General features: G+C 54.5%; 8 protein-coding genes across 8 annotated transcripts; 4 read left to right on the top strand and 4 right to left on the bottom strand.

Moving 5' to 3' along the window:
* Positions 1-143: 143 nt before the first annotated feature.
* Positions 144-1,408, bottom strand: J7T55_006845 (acetyl xylan esterase; the record flags this gene model as incomplete). The annotated part of the gene is made up of 4 exons (XM_053133149.1): positions 144-320; positions 504-784; positions 877-1,190; positions 1,299-1,408. 4 exons carry the CDS (start codon positions 1,406-1,408, stop codon positions 144-146), a joined length of 882 nt encoding a protein of 293 aa, XP_053001605.1.
* Positions 1,409-1,967: 559 nt separating this feature from the next.
* On the bottom strand, positions 1,968-3,538 carry J7T55_006844 (uncharacterized protein; the record flags this gene model as incomplete). Its single annotated transcript, XM_053133138.1, has 3 exons — positions 1,968-3,159; positions 3,230-3,456; positions 3,530-3,538. 3 exons carry the CDS (start codon positions 3,536-3,538, stop codon positions 1,968-1,970), a joined length of 1,428 nt encoding a protein of 475 aa, XP_053001604.1.
* Positions 3,539-4,503: 965 nt separating this feature from the next.
* On the top strand, positions 4,504-6,567 carry J7T55_006843 (uncharacterized protein; the record flags this gene model as incomplete). Its single annotated transcript, XM_053133127.1, has 1 exon — positions 4,504-6,567. One exon carries the CDS (start codon positions 4,504-4,506, stop codon positions 6,565-6,567), a length of 2,064 nt encoding a protein of 687 aa, XP_053001603.1.
* Positions 6,568-7,347: 780 nt separating this feature from the next.
* On the top strand, positions 7,348-8,632 carry J7T55_006842 (ubiquitin fusion degradation protein; the record flags this gene model as incomplete). Its single annotated transcript, XM_053133117.1, has 2 exons — positions 7,348-7,350; positions 7,478-8,632. 2 exons carry the CDS (start codon positions 7,348-7,350, stop codon positions 8,630-8,632), a joined length of 1,158 nt encoding a protein of 385 aa, XP_053001602.1.
* Positions 8,633-9,126: 494 nt separating this feature from the next.
* J7T55_006841 (uncharacterized protein) lies at positions 9,127-10,042 on the bottom strand (the record flags this gene model as incomplete). The annotated part of the gene is made up of 3 exons (XM_053133105.1): positions 9,127-9,506; positions 9,726-9,866; positions 10,024-10,042. The coding sequence occupies 3 exons, from the start codon at positions 10,040-10,042 to the stop codon at positions 9,127-9,129; spliced, it is 540 nt and encodes a 179-aa protein (XP_053001601.1).
* Positions 10,043-11,224: 1,182 nt separating this feature from the next.
* Positions 11,225-12,716, top strand: J7T55_006840 (uncharacterized protein; the record flags this gene model as incomplete). Its single annotated transcript, XM_053133094.1, has 2 exons — positions 11,225-11,524; positions 11,592-12,716. The coding sequence occupies 2 exons, from the start codon at positions 11,225-11,227 to the stop codon at positions 12,714-12,716; spliced, it is 1,425 nt and encodes a 474-aa protein (XP_053001600.1).
* A 1,279-nt stretch (positions 12,717-13,995) lies between these two features.
* Positions 13,996-14,867, bottom strand: J7T55_006839 (uncharacterized protein; the record flags this gene model as incomplete). The annotated part of the gene is made up of 2 exons (XM_053133083.1): positions 13,996-14,733; positions 14,796-14,867. The coding sequence occupies 2 exons, from the start codon at positions 14,865-14,867 to the stop codon at positions 13,996-13,998; spliced, it is 810 nt and encodes a 269-aa protein (XP_053001599.1).
* Positions 14,868-17,290: 2,423 nt separating this feature from the next.
* J7T55_006838 (uncharacterized protein) lies at positions 17,291-18,264 on the top strand (the record flags this gene model as incomplete). Its single annotated transcript, XM_053133072.1, has 3 exons — positions 17,291-17,317; positions 17,376-17,494; positions 17,724-18,264. The coding sequence occupies 3 exons, from the start codon at positions 17,291-17,293 to the stop codon at positions 18,262-18,264; spliced, it is 687 nt and encodes a 228-aa protein (XP_053001598.1).
* Between the last annotated feature and the right edge of the window lie 193 nt (positions 18,265-18,457).

Here is an 18,457-nt window from a genome sequence, read left to right as displayed (position 1 = left end):
CCACCCCGACTCGCATAACACCTCGATTCACCAGATACCTCATGTTACACCAAGGCATTTCGGAATAGTCTCTCGCTGAGTTAGACATTTATCTTCGAATATCAGTACTGACTTTGGCGCATAGCTGCGAATGCGGCAAGACCTCAGAGACCAAACCATTCCTCACTTGCAGTCAAGTTTGATGGCACGCTATGGCCCACTCCAGTCGCATAGATGCCTTGGACACTTGGGCCATAGTCATCAGTCTGATAATTTGACTGCGGATAGTTCTTAATCGAGGAGGTCGGCGTTTGGTTGACACCGAAGACATTCGTCCATTGCTGCAGCACCTCCGGGTCAGATTTCATGCAACACTCTCCACACGCAGTAGGGGAAGTTCCCCAGGGGACTTCCTGCTCTCCCGAAAGCCGGCCTTGACTTCTACAGCCGGGCAAGCAGGAAATTGTTCGCGTGCCGCCTTTGCGAGATAGGAAGGGCGGATTTTGGTCCCTGGCTTTGCTCACCTTGATCTCTTCCTGGTAATTGTGCGGGTTCAGGGTTGTGTCCGCAGAACCATGCCAGATCTGCATTCTCGGGCGTGTCCCATTATATCCGGAGTCCATGTTGCGAGCAACATTGCCCCAAGCTTCTGCTGTAGCCGTCACTTGACCCGATGCGCACGAGGAGTTCCACTGGTCGACGCCCCCAGAGGAGGACAAAAAGCAACCAGCTGCTACCCCGGAGTACAACGAAACGGCCTGGATCTGTTCGGGGTATGTCGCCGCCAAGACGTTGGACATCATGGCTGGACATCGCGGTCTCTTTGTCAGCTGAAGGCCAGCGCTATATTTTCAACATAGCTTTCCTTCCCACTCCTAAAATAACTGCGGTACATACCTCCGGAACTGCCTCCCGTTACGAACACCTTGCTTGCGTCCACCTTGTACTGCGAGATCGCATACTTTATCATGTTAGAGATGGCCTGGGTGTCGCCTCCACCCCCGTGTGTCAGGGTCGCCTTGCTGGAGACATCCCAACACGTCCCGCTGTGAGGGCTGCTCGGCCACACGGTGATGTATCCCTTGTTGTCGGATCCGCGGTGCCAGGGGATAAGGCTGTTCTGGAAGTAGGCCTGGGCTGAGGACTGGCAGGAATGGATTACGACGACGAGAGGTGGGTTGGTGACGACCTTGTCGGGAACGTAAATGTACCTGTCGCGGGTCAGCCATGAAAATATGACAGCCGCCGGGGGTTGGGGGCTAGCCACCAGGGCTGCCGCCCCCAATCAATGGGCGAGGAGGCCTTGGGATGGCGCTTACATATCTACCTTGGAGGAGGCATCGTTGGGGTAGTTGACTTTTGTGAGCTGAGCAGCCAGAGCGGTTGACGAGGCCAGCAAACCGGCGCAAATGGCCTTCAAGGAAATCATGATAGGTGGTAATGGGTGTCAGAAAGCGCTGAGTATGTACGTGCCTCTTCAAGCGTCGAGCTATTAGGCACGGCCGATTCTTGGCATTTAAATACAGATACAAGCGTACTCAACACTGACACGTAGAGTGTGATGGTTCAATATTATTAAGATAATCTACTATGCCTTCGGCAGATGGCTGAGATGGCTGTTATGGACTCCCACATATCCTCCGGCTAAATGAAAGTCGGCATGTGTATTTGTGCGGTAACAGCCCCCTTTCAAGCGGGATGTCTCCTCCGCCATGCTGATCAGATCGCATTTCCGTCATGTTTTAGCATCTTTTCCATATTGGACTCTGCCCTCGTCACAGGGCGAACCAACGCAAGACGCAATGTACTTAGGAACGGAATTGAAACGAGTTTGATGAAGCTCTTCGAGCCAGCAGGGATGTTTTTGGATATCCATATGACGCCGTCCGAATCCTTACACAAAGCCTCTACCGCAATTTCCCGTTCGTGTCATCGTGACATTTTTCTACTACGACCAGAACGCCTTCGCCCAGTTCCATTACCGCCCCTCAGCTCGTATCCATGCTGTCCCCGCCGGCCTGAACTCCATTGCCATTAGCGATAGCGAAATCAACCGCGCCGTCGTTTCCGATGAGTCGCTTCTCAGAAGCCGCCACGAAGCTGACGCTTCGCGAAGAATCATAGAAGAGCTTGAAACTCCGCTGCACGTCATCCACGCTGACCTGCTTTTGTCGTCGTTTCGCAGCGACAAGTTGTGACGTTGTGATGAGGTTGCTGGCATAACGCAGACCAGCTTCCTGGCCAATCTTAGCCAGCAGAGCCAGAGCGTCGGGGGACAGGTCGACTTCCTCCTCCGTGGCACGGATGGAAATGATTTGCTTGATCTCGTCTGGATTGTATGGCTGAGTCTGGATGATTGAAACCCGGTCGAGGAAGTCTAGCGGCAGACCGTGGGGGCTCTTGTAGTCGGTGCCGCGGATTCGCGACTGGCCGCGATTACTCGCCATGATGACTATAGGCGCCAGGTCGTCTTCAAGCGCGCGGTTGACGTATGAGAAGCACTCAATGTCGAGCATGTGAACCTCGTCGATGAAGAGCACGCCGGGTACTATCTCGGCCTTACCCTCCTCTTTCCACTCACCGACCTTGGTGTTGATCTGGTCTCGAATCTCACTGCGGATCTCACCCGTGTCTCCCGAAAACAGGGCCAGGAAGCCTTGTGTTCTCGAGTTGATGACATCGATCTCGTGCAGCGTGACAGTGTGAACCACTTCCTTGCGTTTCTGCAGTTCTCCGTCGGGGCACTGCAAGAATTTTGTATCGACACCCATGGCGTCGTAGTCGCGTGAACGCGCGTAGGAACGGCCCAGCTTGGTGATCTTTCCGGATGACTTGTCTATCGAGATGATGTCGCCAGCCATCACGCGCTCCTTGGTCATTGCGTCAATCATCTTGGCACCCATGTCGTAGATGGCCTCCATATCCGTGGTCTTGATGGTCAGCTTGCCCTGCTTGGCACCGCCGGTGACACTCCTATCGATCTGGATCTCGACCACCTCACCCTCCATTATCTCGCTCTCCTCCTTGATCCGCACGCCGATAGATTTCCGGAAGGCCTGGGTGAGAGCCTCGGTCTTGGACATCTCGAGGGAGAAGATCTCGGAAGATGAGAGGGATGTGAAGGGGACGTCGGGTCCGAGGGACTGGGCCATTGCCATGGCGATGGCTGTCTTGCCTGTGCTATTTGGTAGGCCGTGTGTGTCAGCAGAGCTCCGGAGAAGTGTCCCATGAGCGCTCCGGGCCGGCATACCTTGGTGGACCTGCAATCAGACAAGCGCGACCGGCAATCTTGCCTTGCTTGATCATCTCCAGTATGACGGCGGCAGCCTTGCGTGCCTTCTCCTGGCCGACGAGGCCTTGGGAGGCCGCGCGGGGCTCCAAGGTGTCTGCATCGACGCCGAGGCCGCGGATGTGCGAGTGGGCAGCTATGAGGTTGATGCCCCGGAGCTCCTTGCTCTCGGAGACTGTGACGACGGGCTGCGTGCGAGTGAGCGCGTTAGAGAGCCAAACAGGCGACGGAAGGATGGGAGCAGGCAGGCAGGATACATACCGCGGCCATGGTCTTGACTTGCTGAAAGCAATGGAATGAGGTGGGTCGCGACGGAGATACAAAACGAGCGGCTATGATTGTTTGCGCGACGTGCTGAGTGGTGAGCTCTTCCTGGGTGGTAGCTTTTCTTAGTGAGGTCAGATACGGCGCAGAGGAACGGTCGCAAACTGCTGCTGCCGTTTTGCTACCAGTAGGAACCCTGGAAGAGAGACGGTCAGGAATGCAGGGCAGGGATCTCAGTTGTTGGCGTGCAACTTGACAACCACTGACTGCCCTTATGAGCCCGTTTTTGAGATCGACTCCTACACACCTGGCGGCATAAGAGATAAATTGACCGTTACCTCTGATAATGTAACTAACTTTATACAGAATCGTCCCCAATCAGCCTCCTCTATCATATGTAGTTCTTGTTCATCTGTCTAGCCTTATGCCTGACAACACCTTTGAAGTCCTATAGTGAATGGCAGTACCTAAAGACATGTGCACGGACCGATGAAAAAGCATCACAGTGGGTACCTACCAAGAGAAAAAAAGTACTTTACGCGCCTGCTTCAGCGCGAGACCCCTGCCGTTGCCCCCGTCGACATCCCGCTGGAGTCGCACTAACACGAGAACGAAGCGAATTGGTTTCGCGGGGGGGAACATTGCTTCAAACAGCCCTTGACATTCGACTTCTTTGCTTCGCATACCTGTATCGCATTATCACAGTGCACATGCACATACACAGGTGTCCCGGTAGTACGCAGCACCCACACATACATGTACTGTATGAGATGGGAATCTGCTGAGAGACTTACAAAAGGCACATGCAACAACTCGTCACCTTCCTGGTCGACCTAGCTTGCTCTAGCACCTGGGCTTGATGAGACGGTTCTGCTCTTTCCCGACCTAACCTTGTTGACGCCATATGTCTCTGAACCGTCTAGTCAGTCACTTGAGCAGGTGCTGAGTCGCACCGCACGCTTGCCTCAGCCATGTCTTCACGAGACTTCAACCCCAACTTTAACAGCTTCCGGCGAAATCGTTCCCGCTCCCGCGACCGGTTCCCAAGACCAGCCCCTTCCCGGACTGGCCCTGGTGACTACTCGAGAGACCGTGATCGAGACCGATATCACGAACGCGACGACCGATACCACGACCGTGACCCCCGCGACCGTGACCGTGATCGCAGAAATGACCGTGACCGCGATTTGGACCTGAGCCGCACCTACCCACCACCACAAGACCAGCCAGCCAAGATGGACCCGGACAGAGCCTCAGCCGAGCTGGTAAAGGCCTTTCGTCAAATCAGCGACTTCATGGCCCAGAAGACCCAGCTTGTCCTAAAGAAGGATGCCGAGCTCAAGACACTGCACAAGAGAAAGCAAGACTACGAGCGCCAGATCTCAGGACCAGTGCAGTTCCCGGCTGTACAAGACGCTTTCCAGCAGATCCAGAACCACCACAAGAGCAAATTGGCAGACATCGACAAGGAGCTCGCCACTCTAACCCCCAAGGAAGACGCCGCCTTCAACAAGTATGCGCACACGCTCGTGAGGGCTTTGCCAATCGACGAGATCAAAATCCGCCAGTTTTTGGAAACAGCGAGAGGAGAGCCGGGCCCCGTCACCACATCGTCTCAGTCAGCGCAAGATGAACGACTCAAGAAGCTAGAGCAGCGACAGGCTGGCTTTGAGGAAACATGGAAGAAGCAGATAGCTTCTCTCAAGGAAATGAAAGAGAAGCAAGCTATGGAGTTGGCTGGGTACAGGGAGAAGGATCGACTGCGCGCAGACGCGGCGAAAGAGAATGAACAGCTGCGGGCAGAGGTGGCTTCTTTGAGATCCGAAATCACTGCCCTGACCAAACGCGTCGAGCTTGTCGAGCCAGTCGAATCGTTCCGGCAATACGTCGACAAACAAGTTGACTCGCTAAAGGCCGAGCTGAGCAAGGAGCTAGTGCAGGTGAAATCCGAGTCAATCGCCAACAAAACGCAGGGCAGTCCGGACTCAGTCCCGGATGCTGCTTCGCATCAGGAGATGGTAGCTCTGGGACAGGAGTGTGGCAAGCTGAGCCGCGAAATCGAGGATCTGAGGAAGACCTCAGGTAGCCACACTGAACAGATTGCGGTCCTGGATACGGGTGTGAAAAACCACGAAGTCCTGTTAGCAAACATCGACGTCGAGGGCCTCGAGGATGTAATGAATGACTACACCGCCCTGAGCAGCCGAGTCACCGGCCAGGATATGGCCATTGATGATGTCAAGAGATCCGTGGCCCAATGCCTTGGCAGAATCCCTGAGAAGATGCCCGCAGATCTCCCGGCGAGTTTCAAAGCATGGTCGGATAGATTTCTCGAGTTCTGCGGGACAAAATTGGACGAACACACGAAGCAAATCAAATCTCTCGAGGAGTGCAGATCGACCATGGGTAACATGTTGAGCGCCGAGGCTGCTTTGGCGCAGGCAAGTCGCCCGGCGATCGAATCAACTTCCAACATTGGGACAAGTCTGACGTTGGAGTCCGAAGCCGTCGGACCTCGTGTGACATCCGCTGAGTCTCGCTTGACAGAACTCGAGTCCAAGACTGTCACCATCGACTCGAAAGTTACCGCCTTGCAGGAGCCTGTCTCTGCGCTTCAAAATAGCTCGACTGCTTTGCGAGACAGCATTACCACTCTTGGGAGCCAGGCGGACCAGCGATATGGAGCTCTGGAAACGATGGTTGAGAGTCTGAGTAGTCAATGGAGCAACATGAATACTACGCAGATGGCTCATCTCATCCTGGAGCAGCTTAGCAGACTTCAGCCCGCTCAGCTTGTGCCTGAGATACGGCACTTCCAGGAGAGGCTGGCGGATGTGGAGAAAATTGTTCAAGAGGACGGGGAGCAACGCAAGAACCTGACCAAGGGGATGCGGTCCATCTGTGACGATATCGGCAAGACACCTAAGCGAAGCCTGGCCTCCGAGGAGAAGTACCCAGGACGCCAGGAGAAGCGGGCCAGAATAGATGGCCAAAATGGCGTGAATGGCTATGGCAACGGCTTTGCTCACCCATAATGGCCTGCACGACGGCTTTCCTTCGTTGCGTCTATTGGATGGAAAACTGGCGATGAACAATGAACAAGTTGGGGCTCTGGCTACCTCGGCGTCTTGCGTACACTGGGATGAAGAAAGAAATGATCCATGGGAATCATATCGGGCCTGCGTTTTGGCCACGATTCATCTTGGCTTGCTTTAGAGGCCGTTTTATTTTAAAGATTGACGTTGGTTGCTGGAGCACTATTAGAGATACCCTGGAACTGGTTTGTCTGTTTGCTTATCTGTGCATGATGGGCATGGCGTACCAATAATGACTTCTGATGACATCAATGGAAATTCTACAAGTAGGCAATCCTACACAAAACTTCGACTCCTCGAACAACGTGTGAAAAAAATGATCTCCTAATTGTGCCTGCCTCTTTGTGCAGTGGGCACCATCTTGTAGGTGCCTAGGTAGCCTACATTTGTTTCTGGGTGGGTACCTACAGTACTGTACCCAGGTGGCCCTGCAGGAGCTTATCTAATCTTGTGTTTTAGGAGATCCTGGGGAAGCTTTAGTCTACTGTAGCACATCCACTGTCGTCATTTAGGCTGCCTGCCGCTGCCGGATACTTAACAGCTTCAACGTCCGCACGCCTCAAGCTGGAACCTTCCCCACGTTCAACAAAAACCATACTTTTAGACCCTCTCACGCAGTTTCTTACCAGCAGCTGCTATTCAGCCCCTGGATCTGCCATCTCTTCCTCCTTTGGCAAGCAACGGTCACAATATCTCTCATTTTCCAGGCACAAGCCGAATATGGTATGTCACCACCCGCACGGTTCGAGGCCGAGCTTACTCTCCTCACTGTCTCTTTCCGCCCTCACATGCAATCCACTCGAAGAGAAGGGGGCCTTGAGCACTAATAATTCACCTTTACCACCTGCAGTTTGCCCCTGGATACGGCGGGATGGATCCGGCCAACCCGCAAGATTTCCTCAACATGGCGCGGTCGATGCGCCGGCCCGTCACGCAACGATTCGACGAGTATTACCGCTGCTACCCCATGGTTATGCATCCCGGCCCTGAGCGCAGCGAGCTGAACTATGGATCGAAGATCCTGCTGCCGCCTTCAGCACTTGACAAGGTGTCCAAGCTTCACGTGCAGTGGCCTCTGCTTATGGAACTCATCAACGGCGAGAAGGAGAGGCACTCTCATGCTGGTGTGCTGGAGTTCGTGGCTGAGGAAGGCAGGGCGTACCTCCCGCAGTGGATGATGCAAACCCTCCTCCTCGACGTTGGCGACATGATCCAGATCAAGACTACTTCCCTCGAGCTGGCTAGGCTGGTTAAGCTCCAGCCCCAATCCGTCAACTTCCTCGAGATCAGCGACCCCAAAGCCGTCCTGGAGCGCGCCTTCCGCAACTTCGCAGCCGTCACCAAAGGCGATGTCTTCAATTTTGAGTACAACGACACAGTCTACGATGTGGCAGTGCTGGACGTGAAACCCGAGACGGAGAAGATGGGAGTCTGCATGATCGAAACGGATGTGTCGGTGGAGTTCGCCCCTCCAGTGGGATATGTGGAACCAACAAAGTCATCAGGAAGTGGCACGAGTACGCCGAGAAGCACTCGCGGCCTGCCAGCTGGAGGGTTGCTGCACAACCAGGGCACCATGGCCCAGGCCATCAACTACGACTCTATCGCCCCCTCTTCTGCCGCGGCTCAGGCGACAAACTTCCATGGCGAGGGCAACCGTATCGGCGCTAAGAAAGGCGGCAAGGCTCCTACTCCAAAGCCAGCTACGCCTGTTCCGGGAGCTTCGGCCGACAGGGACTCTGGCGCACCTCGCAGACGGACGAATGGGCCACTGCCATTACGGCTGCCCCCGAACAAGCTTTTTCTCGGGTACGAGATCACCCCATACAAGTCGAAGGAGCAGAAGGAGAAGGAGAACGAGGGTGCACAGAAGCCTCATTTTGCTGGCCAGGGCCAGACGCTGAGAGGGGGTGTCAAGAAGAAGGGCGAGAGCGAGGAGAAGCCAGAGACCGTGGAGAAGAAGCCTGACGTCGGACGTCGCCTGGACGGTAAGAGTGTCACGTAGACGGGTTGCTTTCTTTGATCATCAGGGCCTGTGGACAGCTAGGCGTTTCGGTTCATGGCAAGGGCGTTTCGGGCCGCAACATCACGGCAGACAGGACAAGACAGGTTCATGAAAATTGTATTCACGTTGTGCATGTCACGTGGGTGCAGATTTGGCCGCGGATATTCATCATGACTTTTCTCCCAAGTGATCGATTCTCTCTGCTAGAGAAGTTATCCTACGTCCTGAAACCACCAAGGCAAGCTGCTGGTCACCAAGACACGCAGCGAAAAATTGTGTCGACTCAAATCCATGCACGGCGGTCCTGCTTGCAAGAATGAGCAAGCCCGAAGTCGAAGAAAGCTTGAGAGCCAGAAGACAGACTGGGTCAACGTCCTGCCCCCGACGCAATTCTCTCCTCACTACCAATCATTTCCCCTCATCCCTCTCTTCCACAAATGAGAATATTGACGACAAGGTCGACAAGCGGGTGAGCGAAGTTGCACTCGATGCGCCTAGACAGCATGGCTGTAGTCCTCGTCGTCCTTGGTCTCGCCCTTGACAACGACATCCTCCTCCTCGTCATCCTCACCCTCTTCAGGCTCGGAATACTTCATCTTCTTGACGCCAGCACGAGGGGTCTTCTCCTTGGCGATGGGGGTGGGATTGAAGGCACCTCCCTCGGGAGACGTGTCCTCGTCGTCATCGGCGGCGAGGCGCTTCCTGCCCTTGATCTTTCCCTTGGTAGACGCGGGAGTCTTGGGAGGGCGAGAAGAGCCAGTGGCCTTGGAAGGGGCGGCGGGGTTGCTGTTGCTGTTGCTGCCGCCTCCGCCGTTTGCGGTGTCGGGGTGGCGCGCCTTGAACTCCTTCTGGATCTTCTTGGACCACTGCTGGGCTGTGAATATTTGCGTCAGCGCCGGCCACTGGACATGTGGGATAACCATGCTAGGGTGCTGTTGGAACATAATCCAACGTCAAAATCGTGGTAGGGGGTCAAAATCGTCCTTACCACTGGGCGGCAGCGGTGACACGTGGAAGGCCTCAATGGAGGCGTACGCGACAGAGGACTGAAAGATAAAAGCACCAGTGGGCATGTGGAGATGCCAAAACTTACACATTGCACCGGCGGTGAAGCCATAACCCCAGCTGGTCATGATTCTCTCGACCTCGGGCCAGTTGGCCTTGATATTGCCGGATCCATCACCTGTAGACATCAGGATGGCGAAGATGAGATCCTTCTGGGAGGCATCGTCCCCTAAAGAATGCGTCAGAACCACGGCCCAAATGGGATGAGTCAAGGTGAGCTACGGAGAGTGGATGGTGTGCATAGTTGAAGACTGTCGTTGTGGATGTAGCGGGATCGTGCAGGCTGATCGTTGTCGCGTGAGAAAGGGCAGAGGAAGAGAACATACACTTCTTGTTAGTGCTCATGATGGGCGAGGTAGTAGGCAAGACAAGAGCTGCTGATACTTCTGGATAATTGAGCGGAAGCAGTTTCCTCGGGTCGAGGTGGGCTGGTGTGGGTGTTGTCGTTGTCGATGGTGCTGAGGAAGCCCAAAGTCGGTGGTGGCAGGAACGTCAAGTTCTGAAAGCTCTGAGATGGAAAGGATGAACTGTTCAACTAGTGGTCTAGCTGATAGACAGGTGTGCGTGTTGGGATTGTTGGGTGCTCGCGATGTGTTAAATTTGTCAGGATGTGGTGTACCGGCAGACACAAGATATCGAAGAGCCACAGCTCACCCACTTCATTGCACGGCTAGGCCAGTCTTCGACACCGCGTTTGAAGCTTTGGGAGCTCAGAAATCATCCCTCTACCTTACTCTAAACCTGCTTTCCCCAGCTTTGCCCTGGCCATCAATCCACGCCGACCTTCACTCCACGTCGACCATCGCTCCAGGCTATCGACTTGGGCAACAAAGCCCTCTTCGTACAAATCACTGCATGTCCACTGACTATCTCCAGGTAAGATACTCCATGGTGAGATGAATGGCTCACAGAAGCACTGCTTGCCACCTTGCGACCTTCTGGCACTATCACTTTGTTCCCTTTTCACCTCGTTCATACAATCCACATCGTGCACCTGTTAGTCCCACCAACCCTCTTCACCCAAGATCAGACCTTCCGAGCCTGCCCTCTACCTACTGCCCTCGAGTCTTCTTGATTCCTCATCCACATCGATCCATCTTGTGGTCTATCTCATGTTGGTATCGGGTAAGCTTCACATACACACCAGCACCAGTGCTGTGGCTTTGCTCCGCGTAGCGCACAGTACTCGCTCTTGAATTGCCCCATCCTTCACCAATTGCCTGCTATTCCTTTGACTGTGCATCCATCTGGGGACAGAGACGACTCTCCAGTCGCAATTTTCCTGCTTCCTTCCTTCTCCTTCACGCGTCTCACACCTGGCAACGCGACCTGGCAACGCGACCTGACAACGCGACCTGACAACGCGCACCCTCTCCAAGCTTCCGTCCGATCCTAACGATCTTACCAGTCCACACACATTGACCAATATTTTCTTCAAAGACCTTAATTCGTCTGAGTACCATGTAAGCCCCAACAGTACACCTTTCACGCTCTTGCTTACCTGACTCCTACTCCTCAGCCTTGACTATGGCCGACCAGGATGGACACACCACGCCACGCGCGTCCCCCGAGAATGGTGACCCCCAGAATGTTGAGCCCAACAATGGCGGCAACATGGACGGCACCCATGATGGCGGCCCCAAGGATGGCGGCCCCAAGACTCCCTCGAGCGGCGAGAAGGGCAAGAAGAACATGACCCAGATTGAGCTGACTCCAATCGAGTCCCTCCTCTTCTTCAACATGGTTCGCTTCAATGGCAATCATGACAAGATTGATTGGAACATGGTTGCTGCTCATTCCAACCTGAAGAATGCCGCCTCTGCCAGGGTATGTGCCCGGTATATCTCATTCCGTACTTGCCCAACCTGAAGCTGATTCTTTGGTTTATGAGCAGGTCCGCTTTCGCCAGATCTTGAAGAAGCACGATTTGATGGATCATGCACCCGAAACTCCGCGAACCCAGGCCCAGAAGCGTAGGGCTGCCAAGAAGCCCGAGGAGGGTGATGGTGAGGATGATGACGGAGATTCTTCCTATACCCCTAGCCTGGCCATCAAGAAGGCAAGTGCACGCAAGCGGCCCGCTCGTAGTGGCGGCGGCGGACGTGCTAAGAAGCAGAAGGCGATCGTCAAAGCCGAAGACAACGAGGAGGAGAAGAGTGAGGAGGTGGTTGCCGAGAGTGTTGTCGTGTCGACTGCTCCTGTGCGCCTGGCCGAGCCCGGCAACAAGGTCGATAAGAAACCAGAGATCGAGGCCAAGTCTAAGGCCGAGTCCAAGCCCAAGACCGAGTCTGAGCCCGACGCTGGCACTGGCATCGCACTGCTCAACGACCACACTGTTGCAGGTGGTGTCGATGGTGCCGACAGCGCCAGCCCCAACGAGATGGCGCAAGGCCAGGCTTCTCAAGCCTTCAATGCTGCCATGCCTCATCTCAATGCCCCTGGCCACCGTCAGAGCCCTTTGCCAGCCAACATGGCCAACAACCAGATGATGCAGATTCAGGCCCCGTACCGCGGCCACGATATGTTCCCGGTGGTCAATGATGCCAACGATCTCTTCGGCTATGGCGAGCAATTGGACCCACGTCAGCTTGCAGCCTGGCAAGCACGCCAGACTCGACAACCCCGGTCGCAGCAGTTGACCTACGAGCAGCGGTCCCGGCAGATGGAGGAGGCCCAGTGGCGACAGTATGGACGCTTCCATGCTATGCAGCAGATGTGGCCCTTCGCCAGTGACATGGGTGGCATGGATGTGGCCGGTGCCCATCTCCCCCTTGAAACCATGGCTCAGATGCAGATGAACGAGCAGTATCCCGCTAATGTCTACAATGGCGGCGTTCTGTTCAATCACCCACAGCTGGGAGATGATGGAAATTATGTCGATGTTAATCATGCCAATCCACGGGCCAAGCTCGATGGCCAGGACGAGAGAGAGGCGGAGGTCGATTTCGAGAGGGACATCAAGGAAGAGGTTGAGGACGACGGTGAGGCCGAGGAGGAGTACAAGAAAGAGGAGGTCTAAGGATGTTGTTTAGCATCGGCGGACACCATCTGACTTGGTCAAGATAACATTCCTTCGTCATGTCCCCACTGGAAGAGTCCCTACCCTTTGAAGACGAGAGATTGATGGGAAGATCTCTTTGTTCATTCTGAAACAGGCCGGTCGACTGAGGGTGGTTCACGGCATTGGTCGAATTGGTTTGATGGAGGCCGGAAAGAAGTTGATGATGGTGATTCGGTGGTACTTTGATGATGGAATGAAGAGTGGTCGATGGCGGCCTCACGACCTGACTTGACTGAACTGGAATTTCGTAAGCACCCGATGCTTCACCATGGTCCCGTTGCAGTGTGCAATTGGATGGCCAAATATTTTGCGGGACAGCAGGAAATATGCTCATTCCCATTTGGATCTGGACAGGGCTTCTAGTGCCTTTAGTAATGCGGGAGAGGGGGGGTTATGAGCCAGATCCAATTTTATGAAGAATTGAAGACAACTTTTGTAATCTGGTACACAAACAGGCTCTGAATGCTCACTTGGCTCGGACGCTTCTGCTCTAAACAGAACACGATGCGACCAAACGGCAGTCCTCATGGCCAAACGGTCTAACGTATAATGTGTTCTTACGAAATTTAGCTTTTATGTGCAAACATATATATGTTTAAGTGACCTGTGATCATGTCAATGCTGCTTGAGCGGGCTGAGACGTCTTACTGTAGCCTGGCGTTCAAAGACTGGCAGGCTTGAAGAGGAAGTATTCCCACTTGGATCTGCACCAAAGCGCCTGGCGACAAGAAATGCCATTGAACAGTACCGCCAGTATGAAAACGGGACATGCAAGTATAATACGTCACCGTGGCAAGTAGATAAGGCATCGATCTTGATGATGCATAGCAACCGGGGGCTCATTCCTGCATTTTAAAGAAGATTTCTAGGCCCCATTTCCAGCAAGTTAGTCTGGCTGCATGTATAGGTCTAAAGGTGTGTTCGGAGAAAGCTAAGAACGAGAGGGAAGATGCTCACAACAACCTATCATTGCTCATTGCGGGAACGTGACAAACAGCGGGGAATAGTACATTCTATCAAAACCAGAGACCTCAAAAATAATACGTTCAACGCGGGATTTTCCGAAGCACAAACTGTCCCACACCCAAAAGATGACCCAATGGTGACTATTGTTAGAAACATGAACTGAGATTAGGGAAAGCGACGCTAGAATTGAGCAAAGAATCCTCCGAGGATTGATCGTTTGTATCTGCGATAGCGGACTAGGAGACAATACCCATTCAATCCAGCTGTTTTCTCAGTGGAAACGGCTGTCCCATTCTTCATGCTTGACAAGAGCATGAGACTGGTCAGCTACCATCATGGCACTCGGAGCAATGCCGAAACCTTCTGGGTGAGCAGTGTGCTGGTGATCACAGAATACAGAAGCAGAAGCACTGTAGCTGTCTATTTCGTAGGACGGCATCGCAAAGGGCGAGTAGGACGGGCTTGGCTGCCAGGACGCCGGCTCATGACCGCAGTGAGGAGCAGTCCCAGCGTAGTCATAGTGACCAGGCTCATGGTGGAGGACCTCACTCACGGGGCTGGCGGCGTACGCATGTGACACTGCGAAGAGATCGGTGTCGCTGCAAGGCGTCAGGAGGCGATTGTGGAATTGCATTTGGCCGTCGGGCAGGGTGATTGATGGCATCTCAGCAGTAGCAACGCAGGCCTCTGATGGGGTCTGTTGGAATTCCTTCTTGACCAGATCCTCGTCCTTGATCTTCGGCGATGGTGCCTTCAATTCCTCGTGTTGAGCGTCTGGGGATGCATTTGGATCAGGCTTGATTGTCTGTTCTTCTTCCTTCTTAGGCTTGGTATCGGTCTCCTTCTTGGATTTGGTTGCCTTCGACTTGTTGACTCCGGCTCGATTTCGTCGTTGAGGCTCGATATTAAGCAGGGAATTGCGGAACCGAGAGTACCTCATGCGGGCGGCGTGGCCGTTTGTGATCTCCTGGGCCAGGATTGGGTTGTGGGCAACAGCGTTCCAGTCAATCTGCTCATGGGTCAGCGGCCTGGGCCCTCGAGGTATATCCCAATGCCCCGGAGCAGCCTTACATCTTTGAGGTTCTTCTGCTGCAAGATCGCGAAGAGGAACCGAGCCATGATATTGTCATTGTTGGAAGACATGATGACAATGTCAACGGCGAGGGTTTGAAGGGCCAGCCAAAGGGGAACGATGGAATTTGCCCGCAGTGGAGGTGAGGGGGGCTCCAGCTCAATTTGAGCTTCACAGCGTGCTGATAGTTCCGCTAGTATGGCCACCTGCCCAGGATCTCACACAGTTTGAATAGTGGGAGAGATTCGGTGTGGGGGTGAGTCACTTAGTGGGTGTGTGAAGATCAGTGAGGCAAAGATCTAGAGGGTAATTTTATAAGTCTGGGTTACAAGACGAGACCACCATGTACCATGAGGATAGTTTGATAGTGTGGCCTAGCGAGAGGAGTTGGGATCGAGCGGCTGCTCAGGGCCACCAATACTCTCAGAGCAGGAATTCCTGGGCGGGGAGGCAATCGGCAACAAGCCGGCTGAGCACATAGGATCTCAGCAACAATAGGCTGATGATCGGCCAGGGAAATGCTTGAAAAAAACTGCAGACCATGGCTGAAGGGAAGACTCCTGCATGAGAATCTGTTTGCTCTTGTTTGAGCAGAGGGGCCGATAAAGCCAGGAAGCAAAGGAATGTAAAGGGGACCTGAGCTCATCCTGCCCAGAACTTCTTGCTTTTTGACCAGGTCTTATCTGTATTGGTAAAGTCATCCGTGACAATGATGCCTGTGGTTGCCTGGCCAGCTAGGGAACCCAACAAATCAAAGGTGCAACACGAGGGTGGTGTGGGTTCAACGTGATCTCGCGCAGGACTCGCGTAAAGTGGCATCCGGAACAGGTTGCATCGTGCATCTTCCATTCCGGCCTGACCCCTGCCATTGGCTTGTAGGTCAAGGCAGGGCCGCTTATTTGGATTGACGAGTGGACGCTAGCAATGTTGGGGGAAACTTCGTGGGGCCCTCGGGCGTTTCGAAGAGTGACATAAGTCTGGACCAGACCAGATGTCGAGGCACCGAGGAGGGCGCGGGAAGCCGGCAGCAGCTGATGACATGGTCCTCGACGTTAAGCAGGACAAGGCCGTAGGGTGTGACCGGTCAGAATCGATGCAACCGTGAGTCATAGTCATTGCAAAAAGGCCGAGACAGGGTCGTCTGTAGCGGTCCAGGGATCTTAATTGGAACACGATGCAATGCGCGTCTGAGGGCGCCTCTTCCCCGGTGAGCACTACCACACCAGGCCAAACCAGGCCAGGAACGGTCGGGTCGAGTCTAAATTCCGGGTGATTTACTTTTTTGTTTGTTGCGTTGCCATTAGGCTTTAGATCGGCCAAGACGGGCGACTTTTTGATTCTTGTTCAATTGGCGAATCGCGACGGGGCAAGGCCAGTCCAGGCTGCAGGGAGCCTGAAGATGCGAACCGTTGGCGACCCGCCTCTCGACTTATGGTGCGGTGGCAAAGGCGGTGATCAGGTCGATCAATGCCGCCGCTTCGTATCACCCATTTCGAGCCTAAGATCACCTCGGCCTCCGTCAAGGCAAGCCAAAGGCGGTGGTTGATGGCGATAGCAATGGCGACGGCGACGACGAATGCGGCATGGGGGTTGCAGAGCGATGCAGTGGGAAATGAGCAAGGCAGGGCTGTTGCATGTCATAGGACCAGGCGACTCATGGATGACTCTGGTCCAGAGGGAGACGCAAGACACCGGGAACCTGTTCTGGGGGCTTTGTCTGGGGCTTGCGTCGGGCTGATGTCTCGATTGGCCATACGTGCCGGACTACGCGTCCGAGCTGCAAAGTTGGGCGCAGAATCTTGGAAAGCGGGGGCTTGGCCAGAGGACAGTGCGACTAGGAAACGCGAGATGGCTCACGAATGCACGTGACGCTGGCTACCGTTCAGCTGTTAGACGGACGGCTGTGGTGACGTTAGGCTCAGAGCGGCACAGCAAGCCACCCAGGGCACTACCACACCAGCCAGCCCACCCCGACCCAGCCCGGCCCCCACATTTTCCAGCTCACTTTCCGTCTCTCCCAACGGTGACTGGCTGGGCAGCGGCCCCTCGCGCATTTCTGACCAAGCTCCTCCCCTCTGGTCCTAAAGTCCCCAGATAGCCAGCTATCAACAAGTCGTTTCTTTCCTCCCTCTGCCAGAGCCTCCCAGGTACCGGTCTAACAATTATTACCCATCTCGAATCCGGTCAATCAGATCAACCAGATCCATCCGTCCATCCATCGGTTCATCGCTTCATCCGTCCACGCTTATTGAAGCTATTCACAACCAGGCCAGCGCCTGCTTCCCGGAGCCCGTGAGGATGAACAGCAAAAACTGGGGCGACAGTCAGTACCTTTCGTGCCTGCTCAATCCTGTCTTTTTCTCGGTTCCTCTGTTTTCTCTCCTCTACTTCATTTTCTCCCTCTTGTAACCAGCCGGCTGTCCAAGTGCTCCATGGCCCCCTGCTGTTGCTGCTGTTGGTGCTGCTGTTGGTCCCTCATCATCGTCATACCAACATGAGCTCTGCCGCTGCTACCGCCGCTGTCGCCGCCAGCCTGTCAGGCGTCCCACTGATATCGTGACCTTGCAGAAGCCGACAAGGACCTCTTCTTCACAATACTTTCTGTCAAGAATATCGGTGTTATAAGTGGCTCAGAATGGACCACCATCGGTAACCACATGCGCTCTCTCGGCTATGGTTTCACCAACGAAGGATGCCGGTAAGCTTGATTCGACTCATTCCAATGTGCCCCTTTGTCCCAGACGAACATTCAGCTTGGCCTTGCTGTCGTTCGTGCCACATGTTCTTGCCCCCTTATCCGAGCACCACACCACACTCTGTCGTCTCAGCGTCTCACTTTTGGAAGCCATGCTTTCTTCAGGGTCCAGGGTTTTTACACAGGGAGGGCTCTTGATCTATTCTCAAGCTGTGACTGACATCTGTGCCAGTCAACACTTTCAAGGTCTCCGCCGCGCCCAGCAGAAGGCTGAGGCAAATGGTGCCTTGGGCGACAATCCCCGCAAGGTTGATCCAACCCTGAATCCCATCACTCGACGGCCGGGTCCGGGACGAGGCCGGCCCAGGAAGTCTGTCGGAGGTGCATCTGGGGATGCTCAGCAATCTGAGAGCGCCAGCGCCTCGCCATCTCAAACTCAGATGCAGCAGCCGCCACCACCTCAGACCGAACCACTGGAGCTCCAACAGTCTATGCAATCCCAGCCACCCATGGACCCCAATGTTGGCCCTGCACCGACCCCCATGATGGACACAACACCGCCACAGGTCCAGGCTCAGGTCCCGCCGCCGCAGCCCATGGTCCTGCAGTCAGAGGGTGTGTCTTTCGAGGGTGCGAGTGAGGAGCCTGATGAGCATGCTGCTAAACGTCCCAAACTCGAAGAGAATCACGATCCCGCCCTCAACGACGAAGCCATCTTGAGTGCCTTGGCGGCTCACACCAGCCCAGGCGTGGACCACTACAACCCAGAGTAAGCATCCTCCAAGCCAAGCCCGACCATCGAGGTATCTTCTAATACCTTCAAAGCTTTTACGGAGAAGCCTGACGGCGCTCACGAGGGTGCAAACACAGTGGCTCGGTCCTGGCCCAAGTCTGGATCGCCCGGCGCAGAGCTCATTGGCGTTGTTTTGGTGTTATGGTGGTGTCTCAGCCTTAGTTATTCGGTGT

The sequence above is a fragment of the Diaporthe amygdali genome (assembly GCF_026229845.1).
Source record: "Diaporthe amygdali strain CAA958 chromosome Unknown NODE_1_length_4327563_cov_65_473760, whole genome shotgun sequence".
Classification (NCBI taxonomy): domain Eukaryota; kingdom Fungi; phylum Ascomycota; class Sordariomycetes; order Diaporthales; family Diaporthaceae; genus Diaporthe; species Diaporthe amygdali.
This window is presented reverse-complemented; position numbering and strand designations above follow the sequence as displayed.